This window comes from Chionomys nivalis, chromosome 13 (genome assembly GCF_950005125.1).
Source record: "Chionomys nivalis chromosome 13, mChiNiv1.1, whole genome shotgun sequence".
Taxonomy (NCBI): Eukaryota; Metazoa; Chordata; class Mammalia; order Rodentia; family Cricetidae; genus Chionomys; species Chionomys nivalis.
The window spans coordinates 20,863,864-20,891,121 of record NC_080098.1 but is presented as its reverse complement, the minus strand read 5'-3'; the positions used below and the strand labels follow the sequence as shown (position 1 = coordinate 20,891,121).

The window sequence follows — 27,258 nt, the reverse complement described above, 5'->3', positions numbered from 1 at the left end:
CTTCTTCAAATTCTCCCTCTCTGCTCTTTGTCATGGTTATGAAAAACCTGCCAAGCTGTTTTCATCCTGACAATTACCAAGGCCTTTTCTATCTGATTTTCTTTTCAGTCTAATTTTTGTATGGCTGGCCATGAGGCACTCAGATTTCAGTTTTACGTGTTTGTTTAAACATGTATTTGTGAGGGGAAGAGGTGATAGGCGCATGCCACAACCTGTGTGGAGGTCAGAAGACAACTTGGGAGTTGCTTCTCTTCTACCCTGTGGGTTCCAGGAACCAAAGCTTGGCGGCTAGCACCTTTACTCTCTATTGGCACTCAGGAGGCTGAGACAAGAGGATGGAGATGGGTGTGAGGCCACCCTGGGCTACATGGTGAGCTCCAAGCCAGTCTGGGTTACAGAGTAAGACTCTGGCTCAAAAAGGCAAAAACCATGTGTCAGGTTAAAATCAAAAATAAAGAAAATAGAAACACCCTAAACACAAGATAAGCAGACGGATGTACACATAAAAGCAAGAGTTTGTTGAAAGGATCTCGGATTTCATACTGAAAGAGAGCTTTATATTTTAGAAAGAAAATTATTATTTTCTAAATGATACCAACATACGGTATAATTTTTTCACTATGTTGGCTTTTTAGGGTTTATTTTTATTGTGTGTGTGTTAGTGAATGTGTGTGTGAATGTGTGTATATATGTGTGAATGTGTGCCAGTGTGCATGTGTCTGTGTGCTACGTATATATATGTAGGTCCCAGAGACCCCAGAAGAGGGCCTCAGGTCTCCTACAGCTGGAGCTGTGAGTGACTGAGTCAGACAGGTCCTGGGAGCCAAGCTTCGGTCCTCAGGAACCGTGGTAACTCTTAACTTCTGAGCCTCCTCTCTAGCCCCAGTACAGCAGGTTCTGAACACTGGTCAACAGCATGGTGAGTCAACTATTTCCCACCTAGCCCAAATCAAGGCAGTTACTGATGTAGGAGGTTCTTCTGTCTATGTGTTGCTTTCATTGGTTGAATAAAGAAACTGCCTTGGCCTTTTAATAGGGCATCACTTAGGTGGGCAGAGTAGATAAAACAGAATGCTGGGAAGAAGGACAGACAGGCAGACGCCATGGTTCTCCTGCCCAAGATGGATGCTGGTTAGACTCATGCCAGTAAGCCACAGTCAAGTGGTGATACACATTAATGGAGATGGGTGAAATTAATATGTGAGTTAGTGAATAAGAGACTAGAGATAATGGGCCAGGCAGTGTTTAGATGAATACAGTTTCTGTGTGATTATTTCGGGTGTAAGCTAGCGGGGCAGCCAGGACAAACAAGGTGCCTGCTCCTTACTACAAGTCACAGCAAATCCTACTAATGATCTTCGTATTCCTCACCACACCATGACAGTAGGAAAGTGAGCCAGTTTTACTTCAAGTCCTAGAGAAAGAGTAAAAGTTGTTCATTTTTCTAAGGACCTGAACACACTTTTAATATCCTGTGTGAGGATACAGGACTTATACACAGTCCTTGTGATGCTCCTCAACGCAGTCTCTTCTCACAACCTAGGGCTCGCGTGATGAAGCTTGGAATCAAGGTGGAGGAAGCTTTGTCATGAAGCTGTTTTTACTTGAAAGAAAGATCAACAAACTCTATTCACTCTGTTGAAAGACATTTCCTTGCAGAATGAATAAAGCAAGCCTGCCACTTCAAAGAAAACAACAACTGCATTTGCTGCCGCCAGTAACAACATTCGAGCCGTCCACCAGAGCTGAGAATTCTAAGACCACTGCCACTGTAAGCCAGAGGGCTTCCCAATACTTAGGACATGCCAGATGAAATTGGCAATGATAATTAACAAATGGCTTCTTAAATCATGTGATCAAGTATCTGTGAATCTGTACAAATCTAACCTAATACTTTCTGCATGTCATGTTACAAATTCATATGTAGGGGCTGGGGATCTGTCTCCGTGAGTCACAGTGTTTGCTATACAAGCATGAGAGCCTGAGTTTGGACCCATAGTACTCACTTAAAAATCTGGCTGTGCCCACACATGCATCTGCAACTCTACCATTGGGCTCACTAAGGCTTGCTGGCTGCCAACGTGGTTCCAGATTCAGTGAAAGGCTTTGTCATTGCTCATACTCTCCCTCATTCCGCTCTTCAACTGGACCTTGGGGGCTCAGTCCAGTGGCTCCAATGTGGGTTTCTGTCTCTGTTTCCATCTGCTGTTAGACGAAGATTCTATGATGATATTTAAGATAATCATCAGTCTGACAACAGGGCAAGGCCAGTTCAGGTACCCTCTCTATTGCTTAGGGTCTTAGCTGGGGTCATCCTTGTGGATTCCTGGGAATTTTTCTAGAGCCAGGTTTCTTGCTAACCCCAAAATGGCTTCCTCAATCAAGATATTCGGAGGAGGTAGTTGGGGCAGGGTGTGAGGAGGGAGTGGGAGGGAAGTGGGAGGAGGGGAGGAAGTGGGAATTTGGATAGGTATTTTTTAAAGTAATAAGATAAAATAATAATAATAATAACAACAATAATAATGATAATAATAATAATAATGGTGTGTGACTCCCAAGTGCTGAGAAAAAAAAAGATTTTGTCACATGGGAATAAGGTAGTGAGTGTTAGAACAAGATACTTAGTATACTCCTCTGGCCTGCAGGTGCTCTAAAGGACATACTTATACACATACTCATACACATATACTCACACATACACACACACACACACACATGCATGGGACATAAGAGAAAGAGAATGAGGAGGGGTGGAAAGAAAGAAAGAGGAGAAGAAAAATATCCCAAATGCAAGATAAACTGATGGATTTTCACACGAGTGTAGTAAAAGTTCATTAAAAAAATCTCAGGTGGGGCTGGAGAGATGGCTCAGTGGTTAAGAGCATTGCCTGCTCTTCCAAAGGTCCTGAGTTCAATTCCCAGCAACCACATGGTGGCTCACAACCATCTGTAAAGAGGTCTGGTGCCCTCTTCTGGCCTTCAGGCATACACACAGACAGAATATTGTATACATAATAAATAAATAAATAAATAAAATAAAATAAAATAAAATAAAAAAGATCTCAGGTTTCTTAGGGAGTTTGCTGTGAGACTGTCTCCTAGAAATGTCAGAGCTATACCCACAAAGTTTCACCAACTTGACTGTCCAAACATGAGCTGAACAAGGACAACAACAGACACACCAAAGTGGAAGGGGAAAGCCCAGGAGGAGCCAACCCAACACAAAGAACTACAGGCAACTTAGGAATGCGGAGAATAGGAGAAATAACCTGTCCCAGGGAAGAGCACACCAACTGGTTATCCACTACCAAATGGTCAGCCCTGAAAGCATACACACAAGTAACTTTACATGAACTCAACATATAAGGACTATCTATGCAAATACATGTATGTATTTAATACAATTAATGAACAAAAAGGTCATAAATTTGAAAGAGGGCAAGGAGGGAAGATTTAGAGGAAAAAAAGGGGAGATATGATGTTTTGTTGTATTATAATCTCACATTTTTCTTAAATGTAAATATGTATTAAGTATATATTAAATATATAAATTAAAATATATTAAATATATTTATAATTAAGAAAATTTTGAGATTATAATATAAAACATCACAAGAAAGAAAAAGAAAACATCTCAGATGTCATGTTGAAAAATAACTTAGGTAGACCAGCTGCCAGCGAAGCTTTCCCACTCCCCTGGTTCATCCGGCAGAGAACTCCTACCCAGTCACAGGCCACATCAGCCAGAAGACCAGGTAGGCTGCCCACCTGGAGATCTCGTCCACAATCTCAGTGATTCCCCCCTCCAACATTATCCTCAATCCCCCTCCCCTCCTTCTCTGCCAAATCCTAGCCCCCAACTCCAGAGACTCCCCTGCTGGAACAGAGGCCACACTAGCCACCAGAACTGCTGGTAGGGTTCTTTCCATTGACCTCCACCACTCTCTCAGTGCTCCAACCCCTGCCACAACACTATCCCCAATCCACTCTGTGTACTAGACTCAACCTTGGGAAGAGATTCCCTGCTGAATCAGAGGTAAGGCAAGCTGCCAGAACCCCAAGTAGGCTGCCCCATCCTACACTCTCAGTATGCCCCCTCATTATCCTTAATACTCCCTCCCTCTCCCCTCCTCCTTCCATTCCCCAGTCCCCTACTCAGGCAAAGACCCCTTGGTGGACTAGAGACCAGAAATCCAGCCCCCAACTCAGATGGAGACCCCTGTTCAACCATAGGTCACACAGGCCAGAAGACCAGAGAAGAAACAAAACAAACAATGAAGACAAACCCAGAAATTGCCTACAAACTCTTGGAAGCTGAACAACTAAACTCTCTACTCAATGACTACTGGGTCAAGACAAAAATAAAGAGATAAAGACTTCCTAGAATTCAATAAAAATGAATGTACAATATAGCAAAACTTATGGGACACACTGAAAGTGGTGCCAAGAGAAAAGTTCATAGCACCAAATGCATAAGAAATTGGAGAGCTCTCACGCTAGCAACTTAACAACACACCTGAAAACTCTAGGACAAAAAGAAGTAAGCACACCCAAGAGGAGTAGATGGCAGGAAATAATCAAACTGAGGGCTGAAATCAATGGAATAGAAACAAAGAGAATAATACAAAGAATCAATGAAACAAAGAGTTGGTTCTTTGAGAAAAATTAACAAGATAGACAATCCCTTACCAAACTAACTAAAAGACAGAGAATATCCAAATTAACAAAATCAGAAATGAAAAGGGAGACATAACAGACATGGAAGAAACCCAAAGAATCATTAGGTCATATTTTAAAAACCTATACTGTACCAAATTGGAAGATATAAAAGAAATGGAAAATTTTCTTCATAAATACCACTTACCAAAGTTGAATTAAGATCATATCAACTTAAATGGACCTAAAATGCCTAAGAAATAGAAGCAATCATTAAAAGTGTCGCAACCAAAAGAAGCCCAGGTCAAGATGGTTTTAACACAGAATTCTACCAGATTTTCAAAGAAAAATTAAGACAAATATTCCTCAAATTATCCCACAAAATAGAACCAGAAGAAGCACTGATAAATTCATTTTATGAGGATACAGTCACCCTGATACCCAAACTGCACAAAGATTCAACAAAGAGAATTACGTACCAATTTCCCTTATGAACATAGATGGAAAAATATTCAACAAAATATTGGCAAGCCAAATACAAGAACACATCAAAAAGATCATCCACCATGATCAAGTAGGTTTCATCACAGAGATGCATGGATGGTTCAACATATGAAAATCAATCAATGTAATCCTTCATATAAACAAACTGAAAGAAAAAACCCAGGTTCATATCATTAGATGCAAAAAAAAAAAAAACCTTTAACAAACCTAATACCTCTTCATGTACCTCTTCATGATAAAAGTCTTGGTGAGATTAGAGATACAAAGAACATACCTAAACATAATAAAGATAATTTACAGCAAACTTATAGTCAAAATCAAATTAAATAGAAATTCAAAGCAATTCCACTAAAATCCGGAACAAGACCAGGTTGACCACTCTCTCCATTGTCTATTCAATATAGTACTTGAAGTTTTCGCAAGAGCAATAAGACAACGGAAGAAGATCAAGGGGATACAAATTGGAAAGGAAGAAGTCCAAGTATCATTTTCTGCAGATAATGATAGTATACATAAACAACCCCCAAAATTCTACCAGGGAAATTCTACAACTGATAAACACCTTCAGTGAAATGGCTGGATACTCAAAAACATCAGTAGCCCTCCTATATACAAATGACAAACAGACTGAAAATAAATTAGAGAAACAACACCCTTCTTAATAACCGTAAATAATATAAAATATCTTGGGGTAACTCTAACCAAGCAAGTGAAAGACCTGTGTTACAATAACTTACAGTCTTTGAGGAAAGAAATTGAAAAAGGTATCAGAAGATGGAAAAGTCATCCTGCTCATGGATCAGCAGAGTTAACATAGTAAAAATGGCCAAAACAATCTACAGATTCAAGGCAATCTCATCAAAATTCCAACCAAGTTCTTTACAGACCTTGAAAAGACAAGATCTTCATTTGGGAAAAAAAAAAAAAAGCAAAAACAAAAATCCAGACTAGCTAAAAAAAAATTCCTGAAAAGTAAAATAACTTCCAGAGGTATCACCATCCCTGATTTCAGGTTACATTACAGAGCTGTAGTAATAAAAACCACATGGTATTGGCATAAAAACAGACACATTGATCAATGGAACAAATTGAAGGCCTAAACATAAATCTATATACCTATAGACACCTGATTTTTTTTATAAAGCCAAAATACACAATGAAAAAAGAAATTGTCTTCAACAAATGGTGCTGGTCTAATTGGCTGTCTACTTGTAGAAGAGTGCAAATAGATCCATATCTATCACCCTGTACAAAACTCAAGTCCAACTAAATCAAAGACTTCAACATAAAACCAGACACACTGAACCAGACAGAAGGGAAAGTAGGAAATAGCCTTGAACACACTAGCAGAGGAGACAATTTCCTGAACAGAACACCCATAGAATAGGTGTTATATTAACAATTCACAAGCTGGGACCTCATGAAACTGAAAAGTTTCTGTAGAGCTAAGGACACCCTCAATAGGACAAAACAGCAGCCCATGGAATAGGAAAAGATTTTCACTAATCCCACATCCAATAGAGGACTAATATCCAAAAATATATAAACAACTCAAAAAACTAGATATCAACAAACCAAATAATTCAATTAAAAATGGGGTACAGATCTAAACAGAGAATTCTCAATAGAGGAATCCCACAAGGCTGAGAAACACTTAAAGAAATGTTCACCATCCTTAGCCTCCAGGGAAATGAAAATCAAAATGACTTTGAGGTTCCATCTTACACCTGTCAGAACGGCTAAGATCAATAACAGTAGTGCCAGCTCATGCTGGAGAGGATGCAGAGCCAACAGAAACACTTCCATTGCTAGTGGGAGTGCAAACTTGTACAGCTACTATGAAAATCAATGTGGCAGTTTCTCAGAAAATTGGGAATCAATCTACCTCAAGACCCACTCTTTGGCATATACCCAAAAGGTGCTCCATCCTACCACAAGCACCCTTGCTCAACTATGTTCATAGCAGTTTTATTCTTAATAGCCAGAACCTGGAAAAACCTAGATGTACCTAAACTGAAGAATGAATAAAGAAAATGTGATACATCTACACAATGGATTTTTATATTACTCAGATGTTAAAAAGAAAAGGCATCATAAAATTAGCAGGCAGATGGATCAAACTTGAAAAAAAATCATTCTGAGTGAGGTAACCCAGAATGTGGAAGATAAACATGATATGTACTCACTTAAATGTGGACATTAGCTGTTAAGTAAATGATAGTCATACTACAACTCACAGACCCAGAAGGTTAAGTAATAAGGATGGCTCCGGAGGGGTGGGGACACATGGCTATCCCTAGGAAGGGGAAATAAAAGAGATTTTGTTGGCACACTGGGGGTGGGTGGGGATGGGATCATGAGGGATCAAGCAGGGGACTGAGGAATGGAGGGAGAGAGCATGGGGACAGACAATGGAATTGGGAGAGTATTGAGGGGTGATGTGAAAACCCAGAGCAGTGGAAACTTCCTGGAACCTAAGAAGGTGACCCTAGTAAGGACTACTAGTAATGGGAGAATACAGAGCACAGCCTGAACCAACCATCTTCTATAACTAGGCAAGGCTTCTAGTAGGGAGACTGGACACCAACCCAGCCACAAAATCTTTGATCTACAACTTGTCCTGTCTGCAAGATATGCTGGTGCAATGATGGTTCATAGCTTATAGGAGTGACCAACCAATAACAGGTCTAACTTGAGACCCAAGTCAGGAGAAGGAGCCCATACCTGACACAGCCTTGATGGCCAGAAACCAGAAACTCAATGGTGCAGAGACCTAGGCTAGAACCAAACACACATCTGGAAGAAGAAAAAAAAGCCAATAAAATAATTCCTAATGATCTTCTGCTATACTCATAGATCGGTGCCTAGCCTAATCACCAGCAGAGAGACTTCCTCTAGCAGCAGATGGGGGTAGATGCAGAGACCACAGGCAAACGTTAGGCAGAGCTTAGGGAACTTTGAGGAAGAGGAGAAGGAAGAACTGTAGGAGACAGGGGAGTCAGGGACAAAAGGAGAACATGGCCCATAGACTCAACCAAGCAGGGCTCTTAGGGACTCACAGAGACTGAGGTGGCAACCATGGAGTCAACACGGGTCTACATTAGGTCCTCTGCAAATGTATTGCAATTATTTAGCTTGGGGTTTTTGGTAGAATTACTAACAGTGAGAGTTGGGGTATCTCTGACTCTTGCCTACTCTTGAGACCCTTGTCCTCCTACTGGGTCCATCTAGCCTTGATATGAGAGTTTGCGCCTAGTGTTACTGCATCTTGTTATATCACGTTCAGTTGATATGCCTGGGAGGCCTGCTCTTTCTGAAGGGAAACAGAGAAGCAGTGGGTGTGGGAGAGGGCAGAGGGGGGAGGGAGGAGGGAGGAGAGAAGGCAATAGGGATGTATTGTATGGGAGGAGAATAAATTAAAAAGAAAAAATAATTTTAGTGTTTTGACCCTTGGTTTTGGACTGCTAACCTCTGGAATGTGAAAAATAAATTTCTCTTGTTAACCTACCCGTACTTTGCTACTTTGGTGGTATGAAAGAAAATGGCACCCAGAAGGAGTGGCACTATTAGGAGGCGTGGCCTTGTTGGAGTAGGTGTAGCATTGTTGGAGGAAGTGTGTCACTGTGGGGGCGGGCTTTGAGGTCTCATTATGCTCAAGCTATGCCCAGTACATAGACTCCTTCTGCTGCCTGCAGATCAAGATGTAGAATTCTCAGCGCCTTCTCCAGCACCATGTCTGCCTGCACGCCATGTCCTGCCATGATGAAAATGGACTAAGCCTGTAAAACTGTAATCCAGCCCCAATTAAACGTTTTCCTTTATAAGAGTTGCCATGGTCATGGAGTCTCTTCACGGCAACAGAAACCCTAACTAAGCAGATGAACGTGTATATCTAACGAGGGGGAAATTGCCAGTTCTACCCAATCTCACCCAGAAAATTCTAGAGGAAGAAATACTTTCTAGCCATTTTGTGAGGCAATGCTACTCTTATATTCTTTATTAACTATAAGGAAGTAAATCTATAGACCACATTTCTTAGGTAAATAGCAATAAAAACAAGTGAATGAATACAACTTAGTGAAGGTTAGCAAGCTTGAGGCCCTTGCTTCTATCCCCAGTTTGTTCATATGCACACAAACACACACACACACCAACAAAATGTTGGAGAACTGAATCAAGCAAGATATAGAAACCACGGTTTATTCATCAAATGTGTGCTTTGGCATTTACTTTATGACTTCGTGCTTTACCCTTTGCTAATGAGGAGTTCCTGAGAGAAACCATGGTGGTTTGAATGTGACTGGCCCCCACAGGCTCATATATTTGAATACTTAATCCCTGGTTGGTGGAACTTTAGGGGAAGGATCAGGAGATGTGGCCTCCTTGGAGGTTTGAAAATCCCATGCCATTCCCAGGTAGCGCTCTCTGCCTCATGGTGGTGTCTCAAGATGTGATTTCTGGGTACTGCCCCAGTGTCGTGCCTGCTGGCTTCTGCCAGGCTCCCACCATGATTGTCATGGGCTCATCCTCTGATCAACTGCAAGTCCCAAACAAACCCTTCCTTCTATAAGTTGCCTTGGTCGTGGATCTTATCACAGCACTAGGAAAGCCGCTAAGACAGAAACTTCCTTATACTCCGGGCCCCAGTAAAGTCTTGGACCACAAGTTCCTCACTATTCTTTCCGTCTTACCTAGTGGCTGAGTGCAGGCTTCCTGCACAATTTCCCCTTCCCTTTGGCCTTGTGAGGCAATCTGTTCTCTTTTCCCTGGGAGGTTTAAATAAGAAACTGCATGTGACCCATCAGGCATCTTGTTTAGCTGCCTTCTCTATACACACTTGACTGACACACCTGATACTGACCTTTTTACTCAGCCAGGGATCTCCTCAGAGAATGTTTATCAGTTACCTTCATGTCACCGTGACCAATACACCTGACTGAAACAGTCTAACAAAGGAAAGGTTGGCTGTGCCCACAGTTTCAAAGGGATTTCAGTCCATTATGGTGGGGAAGGCATGGCAGAATGGCTCTGTCCATGGCAGCTAAAGTGTGAGGTGGTGGCTGTCCATCCCAGCAGACAAGAAGCAGAGAATACAGTGTGGGTGTAAACCTTCAAAAGGTCACCTAATGACATACTTCTGCCAGCCAGGCCCCCATTCTAAAGGGCTCCATAGTCTCCACAGGAGAATAATAAGCTGAAGTCCTAGTATTAACAACATGTAATATTAATCTCTTTTTATTTTTTATTTAATTTTTTGTTGTTGTTATTTTGTTTGTTTGTTTTTTCAAGACAGGGTTTCTCTGTGTAGCTTTAGTGCCTGTCCTGGAGCTCTTGCTGAACTCACAGAGATCTACCTGACTCTGCCTTCCAAGTGCCGGGATTAAAGGCAAGCACCACCTCTGCCCAGCCAGATTCGCATCTTAACAAAGTTACTATCATAGAAGGAATAACTCTAGCTGAGCGTGGTGGCTCACACTTTTAATCCCAGCACTTCAGAGGCAGACAGGTGGATCTCTGAGTTTGAAACCAGCCTGGTCTACAGAGCAAGTTCCAGGGCAATCAGGACTACACAGAAAAACCCTGTTTCGGGGAAGGCGGGTAAGAGAATAAACTAAAAATGTGTTAAACAAGAGCCACAGGAGGCATCTGCCATAACGCATAAGTTTCCTGTGAGTGGGGCATGTGGTCACAGGTCAGACACTTAGACTCTGAGTCTCCTCCAAAGGAAGAAATATTTCAAAAAAGGTGCATTGTAAATGCTCACAGCCAATTTTGGAGCCCAAGGTGAGAATTGACAGCCAATCATCTGAGGCAGAGATAAAGACTAACTATTTAAAATAATTTATTTGTTATTTTGTGTGCATTGATGTTCTGCCTCCATGCACATCTGTGTGAAGGTGTCAGACCTTGGAGTTATAGACAGTTAGTTGTAAGCTGCCATGTGGATGCTGGGAATTGAACCCAGGTCCTTTGGAAGAGCAGCCGGTGTTCTTAACTGCTGAGCCATCTCTCCAGCCACTAAGAATAACCTTTAAACCCAATTATCTCTCGAATTTGATCATTTCTCTCCACTGCTATTATTTGTAGCCTAGCCCAGCACTGATTCAGCAAGCGTCCCTCATCTCACCAAACCACAGGGAATTCTCCTGACCTCTCCAACCCACTCTTGGTCCACTCTTGTCTGTTTAGCTCCCGTTATCCTTTCTTTCAAGGGGGCAAAGATTTCCTACTGCTATTGGACAAAGTCTGAATCCTCTGAGGGTCCGTCAAGTCCAGCATGGTCCAGCTCCTGCCAGAACTCAAGGCTCATCTTTCTCACCCCTATCCATCACGGCACCACAAGGCTCTTCCTCCCCTGTATGCCCTGCTAGCACAGAATCTGTATGCACAGATTCTTCTTTCTCTGAACTGCTGGTACCCACTTTAACCTGAACGTCTCTTTACACACTCGCCCTTGTCTCAGGTATCAGTTCCTTTGAGAAGGGGTTCTTTCCTCTCAAGCCCAGGTAACATAAGGCCCGGTAGTTGCTCAATTTCTTAAATCGGAACAATTGTTTCCATTTAAAATTGTGCAATGATCACTTGATTGTGACATTTTGATCAATGTGATCTTTTGATTGTGTCCATTGCCAATTAAGACATTATGACATCAGGGCCTTTGGATTTTGCTAAACGTTGAAACTGTAGCATCTCACACAGTAGCTGCTTCGTGGGAGGTACCCAAATATTTGCTAAAGATGAGACATAGTAATGAGTCATGTAAATTAGTTATGTATAATGATGTCAGCACCATTTGTAATGATGTTGTATTAGGAACGACCCAAAAACCCAACAGCAGGAGACTTCATTAAAAATGACATATCATGATACATCCGTACAATGGAATATTGTGCAGCTATTTAAGGCGTTTTCAGAGTCACTGATATGGAAAGATCCTCGGAGTCTCTATGTGATAAAGCACAGCACAGCTGAGTGTACACAGCACCCCACCACTCTATCCAAGGCAGCTGTAAATAACATGGGTTAGACTGTATTTGCGGCATCAAAACACTCGCTGAATGTTTGTACAAGAAACCTATAGCTGTGGCTGTTTGTCTGGGGGTAGGTAGGAACTGGGAACGAGTGTCAAAGAGGAAGATTTTCTACCAGTATCACTGTTACTTTCAGATTTGGACTTACAAGAACATGTTATCTGCTTACAGTTCGGTTAATATATTCTTTCAATGTGCTCCTGCCCAGAAGTTAGTAAATGCTGATGAATGGAAGAAAATTCGCCTTTGTCCATTCCCATCACCAATGTGTATCCTCTTTACTGTTCTCACCAATCAAGGGAGTCGGGTGGGGATTAGCAGACACCAATCCCAGCAGGCTTTAGGAGCTACAGTTCCCTGGGGAGTCACAGAAAACTTTTTTTAGTTGTATGTATGTATCTGTGTGTGTGTGTGTGTGTGTGTGTGTGTGTGTGTGTGTGTGTGTATCGGGGAAGAAGGGGGAAACATGAGCACGGGTACCCATGAAGGCTAAAAGCAAGCACTGAACTCCTGGAGCTGGGATTACAGGTGGCTGTGAGCTGCCTGACATGGATGCTGGGAACTGAGCTCTGGTCCTCTGAAAGAGAGATATGTGGTCTTCACCACTGAGCATCTATCTCTCCAGCCCCAGAAAGCTGGTTTGCTAATTTGTAAAAAATGCCATGTTTGAAGACTTTGAAATGACTACAGCCATTACAAACCCCTGAACTGTCCTTTGTAGTTTACAAAGTGCACAGACGTGCACTCTAGTGTAGCAGCCTTAGTTTCTGTGGGTCTCATTTCCTAGATGAGCAAACTTCAGTTACGAGAAATGAAATGACCTGCCCAGGGTCATTCCTCCCAACACAGCAGAGCCATCCAGATCTGTGGAGGAGTTGACATTCCTTCTGAAGCAGCTGGAGGGAGACAGCTCCTTCCCAGCTCCAAACAAGGAGAGGAGACCATGGCGGCAGCCTGACCGTCACAGGTTTTATTTTAATCCCATGACATTTTATGGCAGACTGATGTAAGTGGGGTCAGGCTAGGTCCTGAGCCTAGGGGATAGTACTGGCAGAAGAGAGAAAATATCCAACTCCTGTCTTGACTGTTACACTTGCCCAAGCAGGAGAAAAAGGGAGAAAGGAAAAATGTTCTTGGCTGGAATGCAGAGGATCCTGCCAGTAAAGACTCTGGTTGCCAAAGAAACCCCTCCCCCAGTCCCATTAACACCATGACACCCGTGGAGAGGCACTGGACACTTGGTGACACTACTGACGCCTTGGCAACTTTTAAAAGCAAAATTGTGTTTCTATGAACTAAGGGGTGGGTGAGATATTTAAAAGTGAAGTACTGGGAAGGAACCGGAGTGTGGGAGGGTTTTACTCCTAAGGATTGAGTTGGATGGCACCCTGGGTGTGTTGCACAAAAGCATCCCCGTGTAAAATTTTCCTACTGTCCCAGCCCTTAACCTCCAGATCACCACCCCAAGTCAAATGATGCTCCAAGAAAAAGACCTATCCATGAAGAGAATGAAGTGTGTCCTTCATGAGTGGAGTCTAGGTCGCCTGTTCAGGCAACAAGGAAGCTTGGAGAGCAGCAGCATTAACGACAAAATGCATAAGAGCTTGCTACACACGTACAAGATTCATTCCCTAAGCCACTGTGAGAACAACAAAGTTCAGGGCCACCCACAACTTCCCTGGGAACACAGGAGGGAGGGACTAGTGAGTTCTCATTAACAAAAGCTTCTCCTCCCTCTGCCAGCAATCATTCTTACTTGGGGGAAAGGTGACTAAACAGCAATTTTGAGCCTTCCTTGGGTTGAGGAGAAGCAGGTAAGTTTTCTGAGACCATAGGCATGCTTACCCTGGAAGGGAAAGACAGCTGGAGGCTTGCCTGCCCATAGAAAAAGGCAAGTGCTATAGCTTGTTTTCTTGTCTGTTTGGTTTTGTTGTTTGCTTTGGTTTGTTTTTGAAGAAGGAAGGAACTGCCAGTAAGTCTTCTGCAACTCTTTGTCCCATATACAACCATTGGAATAGCTCCACATTACAGAAAAGACTGCAAGCTTTACCATAAAATATTTTAAAGCCAATACAAAGTTAAATTTTGTGTGTATCTATGTGTGTGCATGCATGTGTGTGTGTGTGTGTGTGTGTGTGTGTGCTACAGTATGCTTATGGAGGTCTGAAAATGACAGTTGTGGGATGTTTGTACACTGTGGGAAGATGTGTCACTGTGATTGGTTTTATAAAGAGCTAGGCAGACAGAGGTTAGGTGGAACTTCTGGGGACAGAGAGGACTCTGGGAAAAAGAAAGGTGGAGTTGCCAGTCAGACACAGAGAGGAAACAAGAGGTACAAGATAGAAGAGAGGTAATGCCATGTGGCAGGACATAGATTAATATAAATAGGTTCATTTAAGTCAGAAGAGCTAGTTAGGAATAAGCCTAAGCTATAGGTAGAGTTTTCATAATTAATAAGAAGTGTCAATGTCATTATTTGGGAGCTGGCTAGTGGGACATGGCCTCAGAGTCAGCCACCAATGCACCATATGCTAAGCAGAGCTGCACGGCAGTAGCCTAGTAGTTTAATATCTAGCTCACATGGTCAGAGGAGGCTGCAGACTTGCAAAAAAAAGAAAAAGAAAAAAGAAAAAGCCAAGTGCAGGCTGGCACGACCTCTGAACAAGTTACAGTGTGTTTTAAAATGTGCCTAGGTGCTAAATAAAGAAAAAGAAAATGGGTATAGATATAGAAAAATTAGTTTAAAAATAATAAAGTCTTTAAAGAAAAAAAATATAAAAATAAGCGACATAAAGATGAAAATACACAGGGCATCTGGAAACTGTATGTATTTTATTGACTTTGAATTTTTTGAATGCTGATGAACCAATGGCAGTTTCCAAGAAACAATGAATTATGAAAGGGATTGCTGAATTAAAGCAGCCTATATACTTTAAAGATTCTTGACTTCAAAATGGAAGTTTGGGAATGTGTTACACTGGGGGAGAGATTGTGCTTTTGTTTCCAGAGGAAACAAAAAGTTATAGATTCCTTCAAAGTTAATAGAGAACAGATTTTAGCAGGGGAGACCTCCTGAGGATCTTGGCTACAGATGTGAGGGAAGAAGTCAGGAAAGACTACAAGACAGGTAATGTGCCTGCTGATCCTTCTGTGTGGGAACAGCTCTGAGACTGGATGAGACATGATAAATCTTGTTGGCTATAGAGTCCTCATGACTTATTGCATGTCATCCTTTCATATGGCATGGGTAGAGGTTTGGTTATACAGTCCAAACAAACTTATAAAATTAACAGATGTCTTTGATATGCTCAAATATAAAACAGAAAATCATCTTTAGTTGACTTGTACACATTGCATATTCTATACTTGTGCTAATGCAGAGATATATGCTACCTTTAAAAGTTTTGCGTGTTTTTAGAACAAAAGGATCAGATACCAATGAAGACAAAAAGACCAGGTGATCCAGCCTCACAGAATGCCTCTGTTGCAGTTTCCTCAAAATTCTGCATCTAGAACAACTAGCTGAGATGGTCCAGCCTCACAGACTACTCCAGCTAAGCTCTACACTTTCCTATCACACAAAGACTAAACAAAAAATAATGCAGCTAGCTTTCCCAGAATTCGATCATTATCCCAAATTTCTTAGAGACCACCTAAAGATGCTGTTGTTCCAAGACAACAGGAAATAATTTTAAGAACATGACAACCAAGAGGTGAGTTGGATGATTTTGGTTGTTCAGTGGGTTATGGATGTTTGTCATCATTTAGGAGAGTTGGTTGCAAGTTGTTATTGGTTATAGTCATGGAGGAAGCTAAACAGAGGTGATTAAATTCAGGAATCTCATTATGAAAAGAGAAAGGGCAGATACAGAATGATTGGGGAAAAGGGGTGGATTGTTGAACTTTTGAACAACCACTAGTCTCAAATATTTTATGTTGGTATGGATTTTTATATATTGATATACATCAAAGAACCTCCATATGGAGTTTTCTTTCAATGTGGCAAAGTTAGTCATTTGGGCAAGAAACTGCCCTTGCCTCAACTGCAGACAGTTGCAGTCCAAACTGGACAAGCTGGACACAAAAGGAGGTAACTGGTGAACTTTGCTAAGACAAGGTAGGAAGTCCTTCAAAATTCCTGCATCACAGAAAAGTCTGTCAGATATTCTAGTCCTGTATGTTAAAGATGGATGCCCCAACACTGCAGAGGAATCTTGGATGACTGTCTAGGCATTCATCTGTCTTTGTGGTTTCTACAGTTTTGAAAGTTGTTTGCTCTGCACTTTCTGTTTTCTTGGGTAATATTATATCCTTCTTGGGTCTCTGGTGGGGTTGAAGATGAGATAGTTATAGTTATCTTTCCTTGTTACCAAATTCAGAAAAGAAACTCACAAAAGAGGTATAAAGTGTATAAGGTTGGAAAACATAAAAACTTAAGTTGTCTATCCAAGAAAAAGTTTTGAGGTCCAAAAAGAAAAAGGTAGTTTTAGGACAGTAATACAAGTTAGGATAAAAAGTGAATTAAATATAAAACTTTGAACTCATCAAGATAAGACAGATAACAGAGAGTATTTTTTCCAAATTTTTCAAATACAAATGAACTGGACATTGTGAATATAATTCTTACTTGATAATTGTTCTTATTGCATATAATTTCACTGTATTAGAGTTAAAACCTTTCTTTTTACTTTAACAAAAAGGGGAAAGTGTTGTGAGATATTTGTGCACTGTGTGAAGATGTGTCACTGTGATTAGTTTAATAGAGAGTTGACTGACCAACAGCTAGGCAGGAAGAAGTTAGGCAGGGCTTGTGGGGACAGAGAGGACTCTAGGAAAAGAAAGGCAGAGTCATCAGCCAGACATGGAGATAAAACAAGAGGTGCAAAATGGAAGAGAGGTAATGCCACATGGCAGAATGTAGATTAATATAAATGGGTTAATTTAAGTTTTAAGAGCTAGTTAGGAACAAGCCTAAGCAATAGGCCAAGCTTTCATAATTAATAAGAAGTCTCTGTGTCACTGTTTGGGAGCTGGCTGGTGGGACAGAAAAAGACTCATTTCAGATGACCTTCAGGTATCAGTTTTTCCCTCCCACATTGTTTGTGATAGGGCCTATCTGCACTGAGCATGCCAGGCAGACTAGCTGACTGAAGAGTCTGTAAGAATTCTGTTTCTTTTGCCTCCCATTTCTCAGTAGGAGTGTGCTGGGATTGCAGATACCTGCCCTACTGCATCCAGCCTGAATGCAGGTTCTGGGGGTCCCAACTCAGGACATTAGGTTTGTGTAATATTGAGATGAGGTTATGTCCTTCTCTGTTACTCAATGTGGTATAAAACCGTGGTTTATCAATGTGTGGGTTGCCCTATGAGACTCCATTTTCAAGCATATTTTTTTAACTCTATTTTGAGAAAGTGTGACTGCAACCCCTGGTAACCCACAAACCGTACATCTGCCAAGTACCACCCATTCGACTGACTGATAAATGACTGGAAGTAAAGAGGGAGCCACCCTATGCATTTATTGGAGTGAATTGAGAGTGTGGGGCATATGAGTATATCAAAATCCTATCAGGGAAACCAGACCTAAGATCTTATTAGACAAACCAGACAAAAACAAAAAGTTATAGCAGAGTATAACTCCCATATGGTGGTAGATACCTAACATTTTGATTGTACGTTGTCACACCAACTTATCACCTGATGACTAACTAGTATGGACATGGAGGATCAACAAGCAGAGAACTCCCCAGCTGTCCCTGGAGCTTCAGCTCCACTAGGGTCCCCTCTGTTGACTCAACTGCCTGCACCTCCACCCATGTGAACTCGAACCTGAAACAGCCATGCTGGATTTTGTCAACTTGCCACAAATTGGAGTCATTTAGATAGAAAGAACCTTCATTTAGAATATGCTATGAATAGATTGCCTGCAGGCAGGTCTGTGAGGTATTCTCTTGATTCGTGATTGATGAAGGAGGGCCCAGGCCACTGTGGGGGAAAGCCACACTGGAGCAGGTGGTCTTGAGTGGTTAAAGAGATCAGGCTGAGTAAATCATGGGGAGCACGGCAGTGAGCATCGTTCCTCCTCTGTGGCCTCTGCTGCAGTTCCTGCCTCCAGGTTCCTGCCTTGACTTCTCTTCATGATGAACTGTGAGCTATAAGATGAAATAAACACTTTCCTCTTCAAGTTGTTTTTAGTCATGATCTTTACTGCAGCAATGTAAACCAAATTACAAATTAGGTTAAAGCAGTTTCCTGTTCTTAGACCTGGGTTCAGGTTTTCACAACTTAAGTGAACTCTGTAGCCTTGCTCTCCAACCCTGACTTCAGCCACCTCCCAACTGATCTGGCTTGTATCTTATCAATATAGACTCTTCCAATTTACTTCTGAAACTTTTCGCGCTCTCCTGCAGCCTCTTTAGTTTGTATCCTTTTTGTAAACTACATATGTGCATATATACTTATTGTGTGTGATATGTGATGTGGGCGTTAATTAAGATTGGAATAAAAGAACCTACATTTACCTCAGCCAGATTACCAGGATAATCTTTCAAGTTGCTGTCATTGCAACCTCTGGGCCTTGAGAATGTATTGCTCCCAGTAAACTGTAACATTGTAGAAAGACACAAACATGTTCTTCAGTGTCTCTGGCTAGCATCCTCACAACAGGCAGCAAGTGCTTTTGCCCACACAGCCATCTCCCCAGCCCTTAGGTGAAATGTTAAAAGAATGAGCTGTTGGGGATGGTGGCACACGCCTTCAACTCTAGCACTTAGGAGGCTGACTTGGGAGGATTGAGAATTTGAGACTTCCTGGGCTATAGGGCAAGTTAAAGATCAGTCAGAGGATCAACAACATGAGACCCTAGTACTCACACATATGCAGGTGCATACATACACACACACACACACACACGATAGATACATAGATAGATACATAGATACATAGATAGATAGATAGATAGATAGATAGATAGATAGATAGATAGATAGATAGATGATAGATAGATAGATACATAGATAGATAGATAGATAGATAGATAGATAGATAGATAGATAGATAATCTGATGTGGTCCCTTTCAAAAAGGGAGGGCAGGGAGTGAAAATGGAATGAAGGAATGAGTCTGGGAAATTGAGAGTGCCCGAAATTTACTACCCATCAGAACAGCATTCTGGGATGATTATCATCCCCCACTTTAGATTTTTGAGACTTCGTCCATGTGTCCAGCACCCCCACACGCCATTACCCAAGAGGCCAGGGTAACTAAAGAGAAAAGGCAGCCTCCCCAAGATCAGCATCCGACCCACGGAAACAGGCCTGCTCTACACTGACATCACTCCCCGTGGTCCTATTGTTCTTGTCTCCCCTTTTAATGCTGGAAACTGTAATTCCAAACAAATGTGAGCAAAGGACTAATAAGTTATGCAGCTGAAGAGGTTTAGGGCTAAGCCCTTTAAGCTGTTTTTGGAATAGTATTTGATCTCTTGACATAAATCTAGTGCTATTGTGGGTTCTATACATATGCAAAGATCCCACAAAATAAGCCGGAACTAAACTGATTACATTCCCGATCGAATAGGTGAAACTCAAGTTTGGGATTCTGAGGCTGTGATGTGCTGCATCCAGAGCAATGTAGAGAATAAACAGTAAAGATAGGAAGGGAGAAGCAAGGGCTGGAGATGGCTCCATGGGTAAAAGACCTTGTTCATATGCATGAGGACCTGAGTTCTAATCTCCAATACTGGTGTAAGCAACTAAGCAGGGTTATGAAATCCCTAACTCCCAGTGCTGTGGAGGGCAGATATAGGAAGATCATCCAGGCTTGCTGGCTGCCAGTCTAATTCCAAGTTCAATGAGAGATGCTGTCTCAAGTGAATAATGCAGAGGACAAACAAAGCAAGACTTTCAAGCATACATATGTGCACACACATGCACATACACTCGCGCACACACAGGCAAACAGGACTAGAGACAGCTCAGTTGGTAAGGTGTTTATGAACACAGGAAGACGCAAATTCTATCCCCAAGAACCCACATAAAAAAAGCCAGGCATGGTGGCACAGCCCTCTATCCCAGCCCAGTAGAGGCAGAGATGGCAGGAACCTTTGGAGCTGGATGGCCAGCCGACCTAGGCTGCTGGGTGACATCCAGATCAATAATAGACCCTTGTCTGAAAATAAAAAAGAGCCCAGCAGATGGTACCCACAGTGGTTTCAATGAGAATGATTCCCCACTGGCTCACGTGTTTGAATACTTGGTTCCCAGCTGGTGGGAATGGTTTAAAGGATCAAGAGGTGTGGTTTTTGTTGGAGGAAGTATATCACTAGGGGTAGGCTTGGAGGGTTCAAAAGACTGGCACCATTTCCAGTTCTCTCAGTCTCCTGCTTTTGTATCAAGATAACCATCAGTTGTTCTTCCCACCATGCCTTTGTCTCTAACCCTCTGGAACCGGAAGCTCAATTAAACGCTTTCTTTTGTAAATTGCCTCAGTAATGGTGTGTCAACATAGCAAGAGAAAACTAACACTGGGCCTAAGGAACAAAACCAGAAGTCTTCTGGCCTCCACGAATCTGCATACACACATGCAAATGCATCAGTACACACATGTATCTGCACACACAAACAGGGAAGAGGGGAAGAGAAGGAAACGAAGCAAGTTCTCAGTACAGTGCTGGAACAAAACGTAGGGCAAAGTCTCAGAAAGCGGGGAAGACAGGTCAGGAGGCCCTAGACTGCCATCAGCAAGATAGATCTCAGGCAGGAAGCTCTTGACAATGGGAACAAATGGATGAATAACTTTTGTCTGGACAACCTTCTCTTTCACAGAACAGCTTCTCTGTAAGAGTAAGAGAGAGGTTCTGGGGACCTGGGATTGAAGACCATGATGTTTATAGAACATGGCAGCTACCCTAGACTAAGCCACCACAAAGACAAATAACGCCTCTCAAACCCTCTACACACAAAGAGAAAGGAAGGAGCCACCAGATACAACCAGGGTGATTCTTTAAACCATAAAGTAGGGTCACTGCTTGATTTGACACCCACATCAGACCTGTCTCTGGAAGTCGGTCACTTAACTTAAAATCTATTTTGGATAGAGGGTGATGAACCAGCAGCACACAGGCCTGATCTGACTTAATCTTTCTATCTTATCTGCATCATTGTGGTACTGCCATTGTTTGGGGAAAGTGATAAGCCCTAAAATGTCCCCCTAACTGGTATTTAGCTCAGACTGAAAGATTTCTTTATATTTCCATACTCAAAGTAATCTTAACCTTTACCACAGCCACTTGGTCTACCATGTAAGTCTTAAAGGGAATACCACTTTTAAAATCATGGAGTTTAAAACTCATGGGGGCTGGAGAGGTGGCTCAGCAAGGAAGAGCTTTTGCTGCTCTTCCAGAGGACCTGGGTTTGATCCCAAGGGCCAACATGGCAGCTCACAACCATCCATAACTCCAGTTCCTGGGGATCAACAATTCTTATAACTTCCTCAGGCACAAAGCATGTGTGTGGTGTACATACATACACACAGGCCAAAAAATCCACACACATAAAATAAATTCAAAAGAAAAATTTAAGCATGGAATGTTAGCTCTGGGAGAAATCTCTAATTTCTTTTCCTTTTCTTCCAAGACAATTCTTTAGAGCAGTGGTTCTCAACTTTCCTAATGGTATGACTGTAATGGTCTGCTCTGTCCCTTTAAGACAAGCCACACCCACTCCCTCCTCCATCTGCAGAGGCAAGCTGATCTTTAGCTTCCAGCCTGAGTCCCTTCTCTTTTCTGCTTCTCCCCCCCACCATGTAGCTTCTGTCTCTCTCTGTTCTCCCTACTTCTCCCCTTCACCCCCCTCTCTGTCTCTCTGTTTCTCTCTGCTCTTCCCCCTTCTTCCCTTACTCCCTCTCCCCTTCCCCTCCATAACCCACTAAATAAATATCCAACCTCACTCTGCATGGTGTACCCATCCATGTCTCTGTCTCCTGCCTGCTGCGTGGCTCCCTGCCGGGGACCAGCCACCTTTGGAGACCTGCGGCGTGGTCTCGTGGTGTGCCCATCTGTCTGTCTCTCCTTGTGGGACTCGCTGCCTCTCATGGCCCACTTGGGAACTGCACTGTCCCTGCCTAGTACTGGCTGCTATTGGGACCTGCTGCACTCGGGGACCTGCGGTGTGGTCTCATGGCCTGCGGCCTGCTGCCTGCTGCAGCCGCTCAGGAACCTGCAGCATTTTACTTAATCCATTACAGTGACCTTTTAATACAGTTCCTCATGTTATGGTGACCCCCCCAACCATAAAATTACTTCACTGGTTCTCCCTAACTGTAATTTTGCAACCATAAAATTATTTCACTGGTTCTCCCTAACTGTAATTTTGCTACCATTATGAATATCTACCATTATGAATATTTACCATTATGTAAATATCTGATATACAGAATATCTGATATGCGACCCCCAAAGGGGTCGTGACCCACAGGTTGACAACCATTGCCTTAGAGCAGCATAGCTTACAGGCATTGAACACTTACTCATGAGCACTATGCCAAGAGATTTGCATATTTAAGTCAAATGAGTGCAATATGGGTATTACTTCCGTCTCCCTTTTGCAGAAGGAGAACCTGAGACACATGTACCTCCTTCCCATCTTGCTACTACTTTGTGAAGAACTCCTTATCAACACACTAAACCCCAGGCGTTCAATGCCTAAGATCAATATTCTCTCTCAGCCATGAGGGAGATGAAGGATGCATAATTTGGAGAGGACTCTCAACACCATTGGTTATGACGTTCCTGGAAGATATGGCTACACTCCTGTTTTGTCGAGGCACAGGTTCCAGCCCGCTCTTACCCTGTTGTCTTCCTGGATCTCCCAGTCGCTCGAGAACGTCATCAGCTCCTGCCCTTGGGAGCAATTAGCAAACTGGAAGAGGCTGGAAAACATCCTTCTGTTTTCTTGTGTGTCTGGGAAGATGGCATCTTGAAAATTGACTCCATGAGGCAAGAGATTGTAATTTTCATCCATCCTAAGGGGGTGGGGTCAAAGCAGAGAGACAAGGGAGGTTATTGGGGGTGGGTCAGCTTCAGTCCCGTTTACAAAGGACAGAGATGATCTTGCTAATTTCATCATGAAATTTGCAATGGTTCCCAGGAAGAGACCCCACAGTTAGCACTTCTGTTTTCCACTTTTCATTACTTGAGTCTAACCTTAAGGTTTTCTTAAGCACAGAGTCTAGACAGAGGGGAAAAAAGAGATGCGCATTCATGTCTGTGTCTATTTCCCAAGTCCCCCAGGACTTTCCTTCTCCTATTGTTCCTTACTTCCTGGTGAGAGGGCAGCCAGTTATAATGTGACCTGGATTCAAGTCTCGCTGTTACATTCAAGTCTCAAAGTTTCTTCTTTAAGTACCATCATCTTCCAGTCTGCTACAAGAGGATTATATTATAGTAGAGCCTACTTTCCTGGTGTTACCATGGGGGCTGCACTGGAAAAACCGTAAACAGGGCTGGAGATGTGGCTCAGTGGGTAAGGGCCTTCCTGGTCAAGTGTGAGGACCCAAAATTGAATTCATAGCACCCACATAAGAAGATAGTCATGGCTGTTCCTGCCGGTAATATCAGCACTGGATGACAGAGACAGGCAGCTCCTGAGAACCTACTAGCCCAGCCTAGCCCAAACAGTGAGCTCCCAGGTCAATGAGAGACCCTGACTCAAGGCAATAAAGTGGAGGGCAATAGAGGAAGACACCAGCATCTTCCTCTGGTCTTTGCATGTGCACACACTCTTATGCATGTACCACATACACATATATACTCATCCAACACACACAAATAGAATGAAGCACTTGGAACAGAGTGCATGCGAGTATACAAATAGCAGTCAATGTTTTTACATGCTCTGGTGTAAAGTGCTTGCTAGAAATGGAAATCAGGGCTGGGGAGATAGCTCAGGGGTTAAGAGCATTGGCTGCTCTTCCAGAGGTTCCGAGTTCAATTCCCAGCACCCACATGCAGCTCACAACCATCTGTAATGAGATCTTGTGCCCTCTTCTGGCATGTAGGCATATATGCAAAACACTCATATATAAAATATAAATAAATAAAGCAAACTTAACCAAAAAAGGAAATAAAATTTAAAAAGGAAGAAAGAAAGAAAGAAAGAAAGAAAGAAAGAAAGAAAGAAAGAAAGAAAGAAAGAAAGAAAGAGAAATCGGGGGGGGTGAGAATTTTAACCCAAGCGTTCCAGTTTGAATTTGGAATGTTCCCCCTCCTCTCAGTTTCATGTGCTCAACCTTCGTACCCAACTAGGGTGGGAGGCTGCAGAAGTTTCCAAAGGAAATAAGTCACTGGGAGGATGCCTTTGAATCTGCATCCTACCACAGCCCCTTCCTGTATTCCTTCTCTGCTTCCTGTTTGCCGTGAGGTGAACAGCCTTCGCCCATGCACCACCACAGCCATCTGCCCAAGTGTACAGAACTATACAGGAAAGGAATGAGCCCTCTGAGATGAGCCGAAATAAACGCTCCATTCCTTCCCATTTGCCAGCCGCAGTGAGTGAGCAAGAGACAGGGGAGAAGCCAGAACAACTGAGGAAGGGTGCGTTGTATGACATTATTAGCCTACTTCAAGGCAAGAGAGACCTAGGAAAAGACAACCTGTCACAGCATCGTGTGACTGCTGGTCTGTCTTAACTTTCTGTAATTATGTCATCGCAAAAGATGACAACATTGACTGACCACTGCACAGTCACTGGACCACTTTGTGATTTAAAATGAAAAAAAAAAGGCAAAAAAATCCAACATTGTCTAGTCAGTTCTTGAGCTTTTGATCCAGTGGAAAATAAAGCACTGTCAAGTTGTGTTATAGTTGGGCTCTCAATGTTTTCCCTAAATAAAAACATGAAAAGACTGAGTTGGATTTCTGGATCAAGAAAGGCACTCACACAGCCCTGGCTGACTTTATTTAGAAACTATACTTTCCAGACAATTAAAAAAAAAAATCAACCTAATCTGGCTAAGCTCCTCAAGCCAACACAAAGCAGAACACGCATTCTAAACTTAGCCTGCCTTCAATATGGAAAGCACATGTGCCGAGCTTCAGGACATCCCTCTGCGGAACTTACTGTTTTCTTTCTCAGAGACTCCAAAACGAATCTGAAGCCCCTGCTCGGAATCATTCCCTGGAGCCTTGGTGCTGTTTTACAATTGGCAAAACTAGGAGGATCGCTGATCATACAGCTTTGGAGTGAGTCGTCAACTGTTCAAAAACCTGGCTAAGATTCTATGCCCGTGTCTCTCGCCATTGTTCTATACCCATCTTAACTGATTTATAACCATGAACTTGAGGAGCCACCTGCTGTTTTCTACCTGCGATTTAGGTAGAATTCGGTAGCCAATAAAAATGAACTGAATTTGGGAACATACATTTCCTGCTGATTTTAGGCCAACCTCCGTGGAACTTCACAAGACTGATATTGTTTACAAGGGACCACCTGCCTGGTGTCCCTCTGCACTCTTCAAAGCAGTGACCTGGAGTTTTTACCTTTCCCCTAAAGCCCTGCTAATGGGAACTATCTGGCAGGCAGTATGCGAGAGGAACAAGGCAACAAGGCTGCCTTCTGGCCCTGAAGTGGGTAGAAAAGAGGGAGCGGATGCAAGTTAAACAACAGGACATCCCCGGGAGCTTCAGGTGCTCCCATCAGTATCTGTGTCTCTCTTTCAGCCAGATGGGAATTGCTGGAGGGGAACAGCATGAGAGTTGGACTCTGAGAGAAGTGTTTGGCTCACAACTCACACTTGAGAAGTTCAAAGCCAGAATCCCAACAACTGATTCCAAAGGCCAACTTCCTCAATACATCAAATGGACGGTTGGAAAGCACTTTTAGAGCTGCGTGTGGTAGCATGAGCCGGTAAATCCCAGCACTCAGAAGCTGAGGCAGGAAGATCACAGGAAAAAAAAAAAAAAAAAAACCATCTCATAAACAAGGCCACTTCACCACTTCAACCTTTTTGCCTTTAGCACCCTTCTGTGGACATGACTCCAAAATCGTCTCTGAATCTCATCCTCAGCCAAGGGTGGTCAGGATCTTCATAGAGGACACAGCAAGAGAGAATGCAAAGAGTCTAAGGTATGTTCTACTTTGGCTAAAAGCGGGCCCCGGGCACTCCTGACCTGCTGCAGGTAGCCCGCAGAGGGGCCAGGCTCACCTGACAAAGAAGAAATAGGAGTAGTCCTGGACCACCGTGTGGGAGTGACAGGAGAAGTAGCCCAGACCTGTAAGATTGAGCCGGGAGCCGGCGGGCACCTCCAGCATACTGCCCCACGCCTGGTCACACAGCATCTCCACCTCGGCGGAATAGAAGAGCCCTCCCTCTCCAGCTTGGTACTGCCACGGCAGGTAGTTGTAGAGGCCGGGCACCTCTGGGTGCAGCGCCAGCACCTTGGCATACACGATGGTCTCGGCCAGCTCTGCTCGGCAGCCCTCGCTGAGGGGTCGCCACTCCGACGGCAGCTGGCAGGCGCGCGCGGGCGCCGGGCGGGCGGCGAGGCAGAGCGCGGCGAGCAGCAGCGGGAGCGGCATGCCGGCGGCTACGCTCTAGCCCGGGTGCATGGCCCGCTCGGGTGCCGGGGAAGGCGGGCAGCCGGGAAGCCCGCAGCGCCTGCCCGCCCCCGGGAACTACGGCCTGGGCGTCCGGTTGCGCGAGCTCCGAGGAGCTGGTTGCTCTGTGGCCAGAACACCATGTCCCGGCCTTCGCTCCTCCACGCTTAAGAAGGGTCGCGAGGACGCGACGGGACGGGCGGGGACTGGGGCGTGGACGGCGGCAGGGGCGGGGAGTCTGCTCTGCAACTCGGCCTTGCAGGGATCCTGGAGGAGGGTGCCGACCCAGGCGTCCTGAGACTCCCGGGTGGCAGCAGGACAAGTGAACTGAGTCTTGACCGCAAGACCCAGTTGGCTTGTACTGTACCTCTATGGGCTAGGTTAGAGCTTGCCCGACATAAATAGCTGTTCCCTGTGCCGGTGTCCCAAGGTTACTGTTCTCAATTTACACGATGGGGTCCTCTGGGTTAAGTC

At 43.4% G+C, this 27,258-nt stretch overlaps 1 protein-coding gene across 1 annotated transcript in view; it reads right to left on the bottom strand.

The window, feature by feature from the left end:
* Positions 1-26,955, bottom strand: part of Ccdc3 (coiled-coil domain containing 3) — a 90,612-nt gene extending 63,657 nt beyond the window's left edge. The window contains exons 1-2 of the mRNA XM_057787573.1: positions 26,393-26,955; positions 23,038-23,212 (exon numbers count right to left, since the gene is read on the bottom strand). Coding sequence (XP_057643556.1) covers positions 23,038-23,212; positions 26,393-26,766 — 549 coding nt within the window. The 5' untranslated portion in view covers positions 26,767-26,955. The remainder of the gene's footprint in view (positions 1-23,037; positions 23,213-26,392) is intronic.
* Between the last annotated feature and the right edge of the window lie 303 nt (positions 26,956-27,258).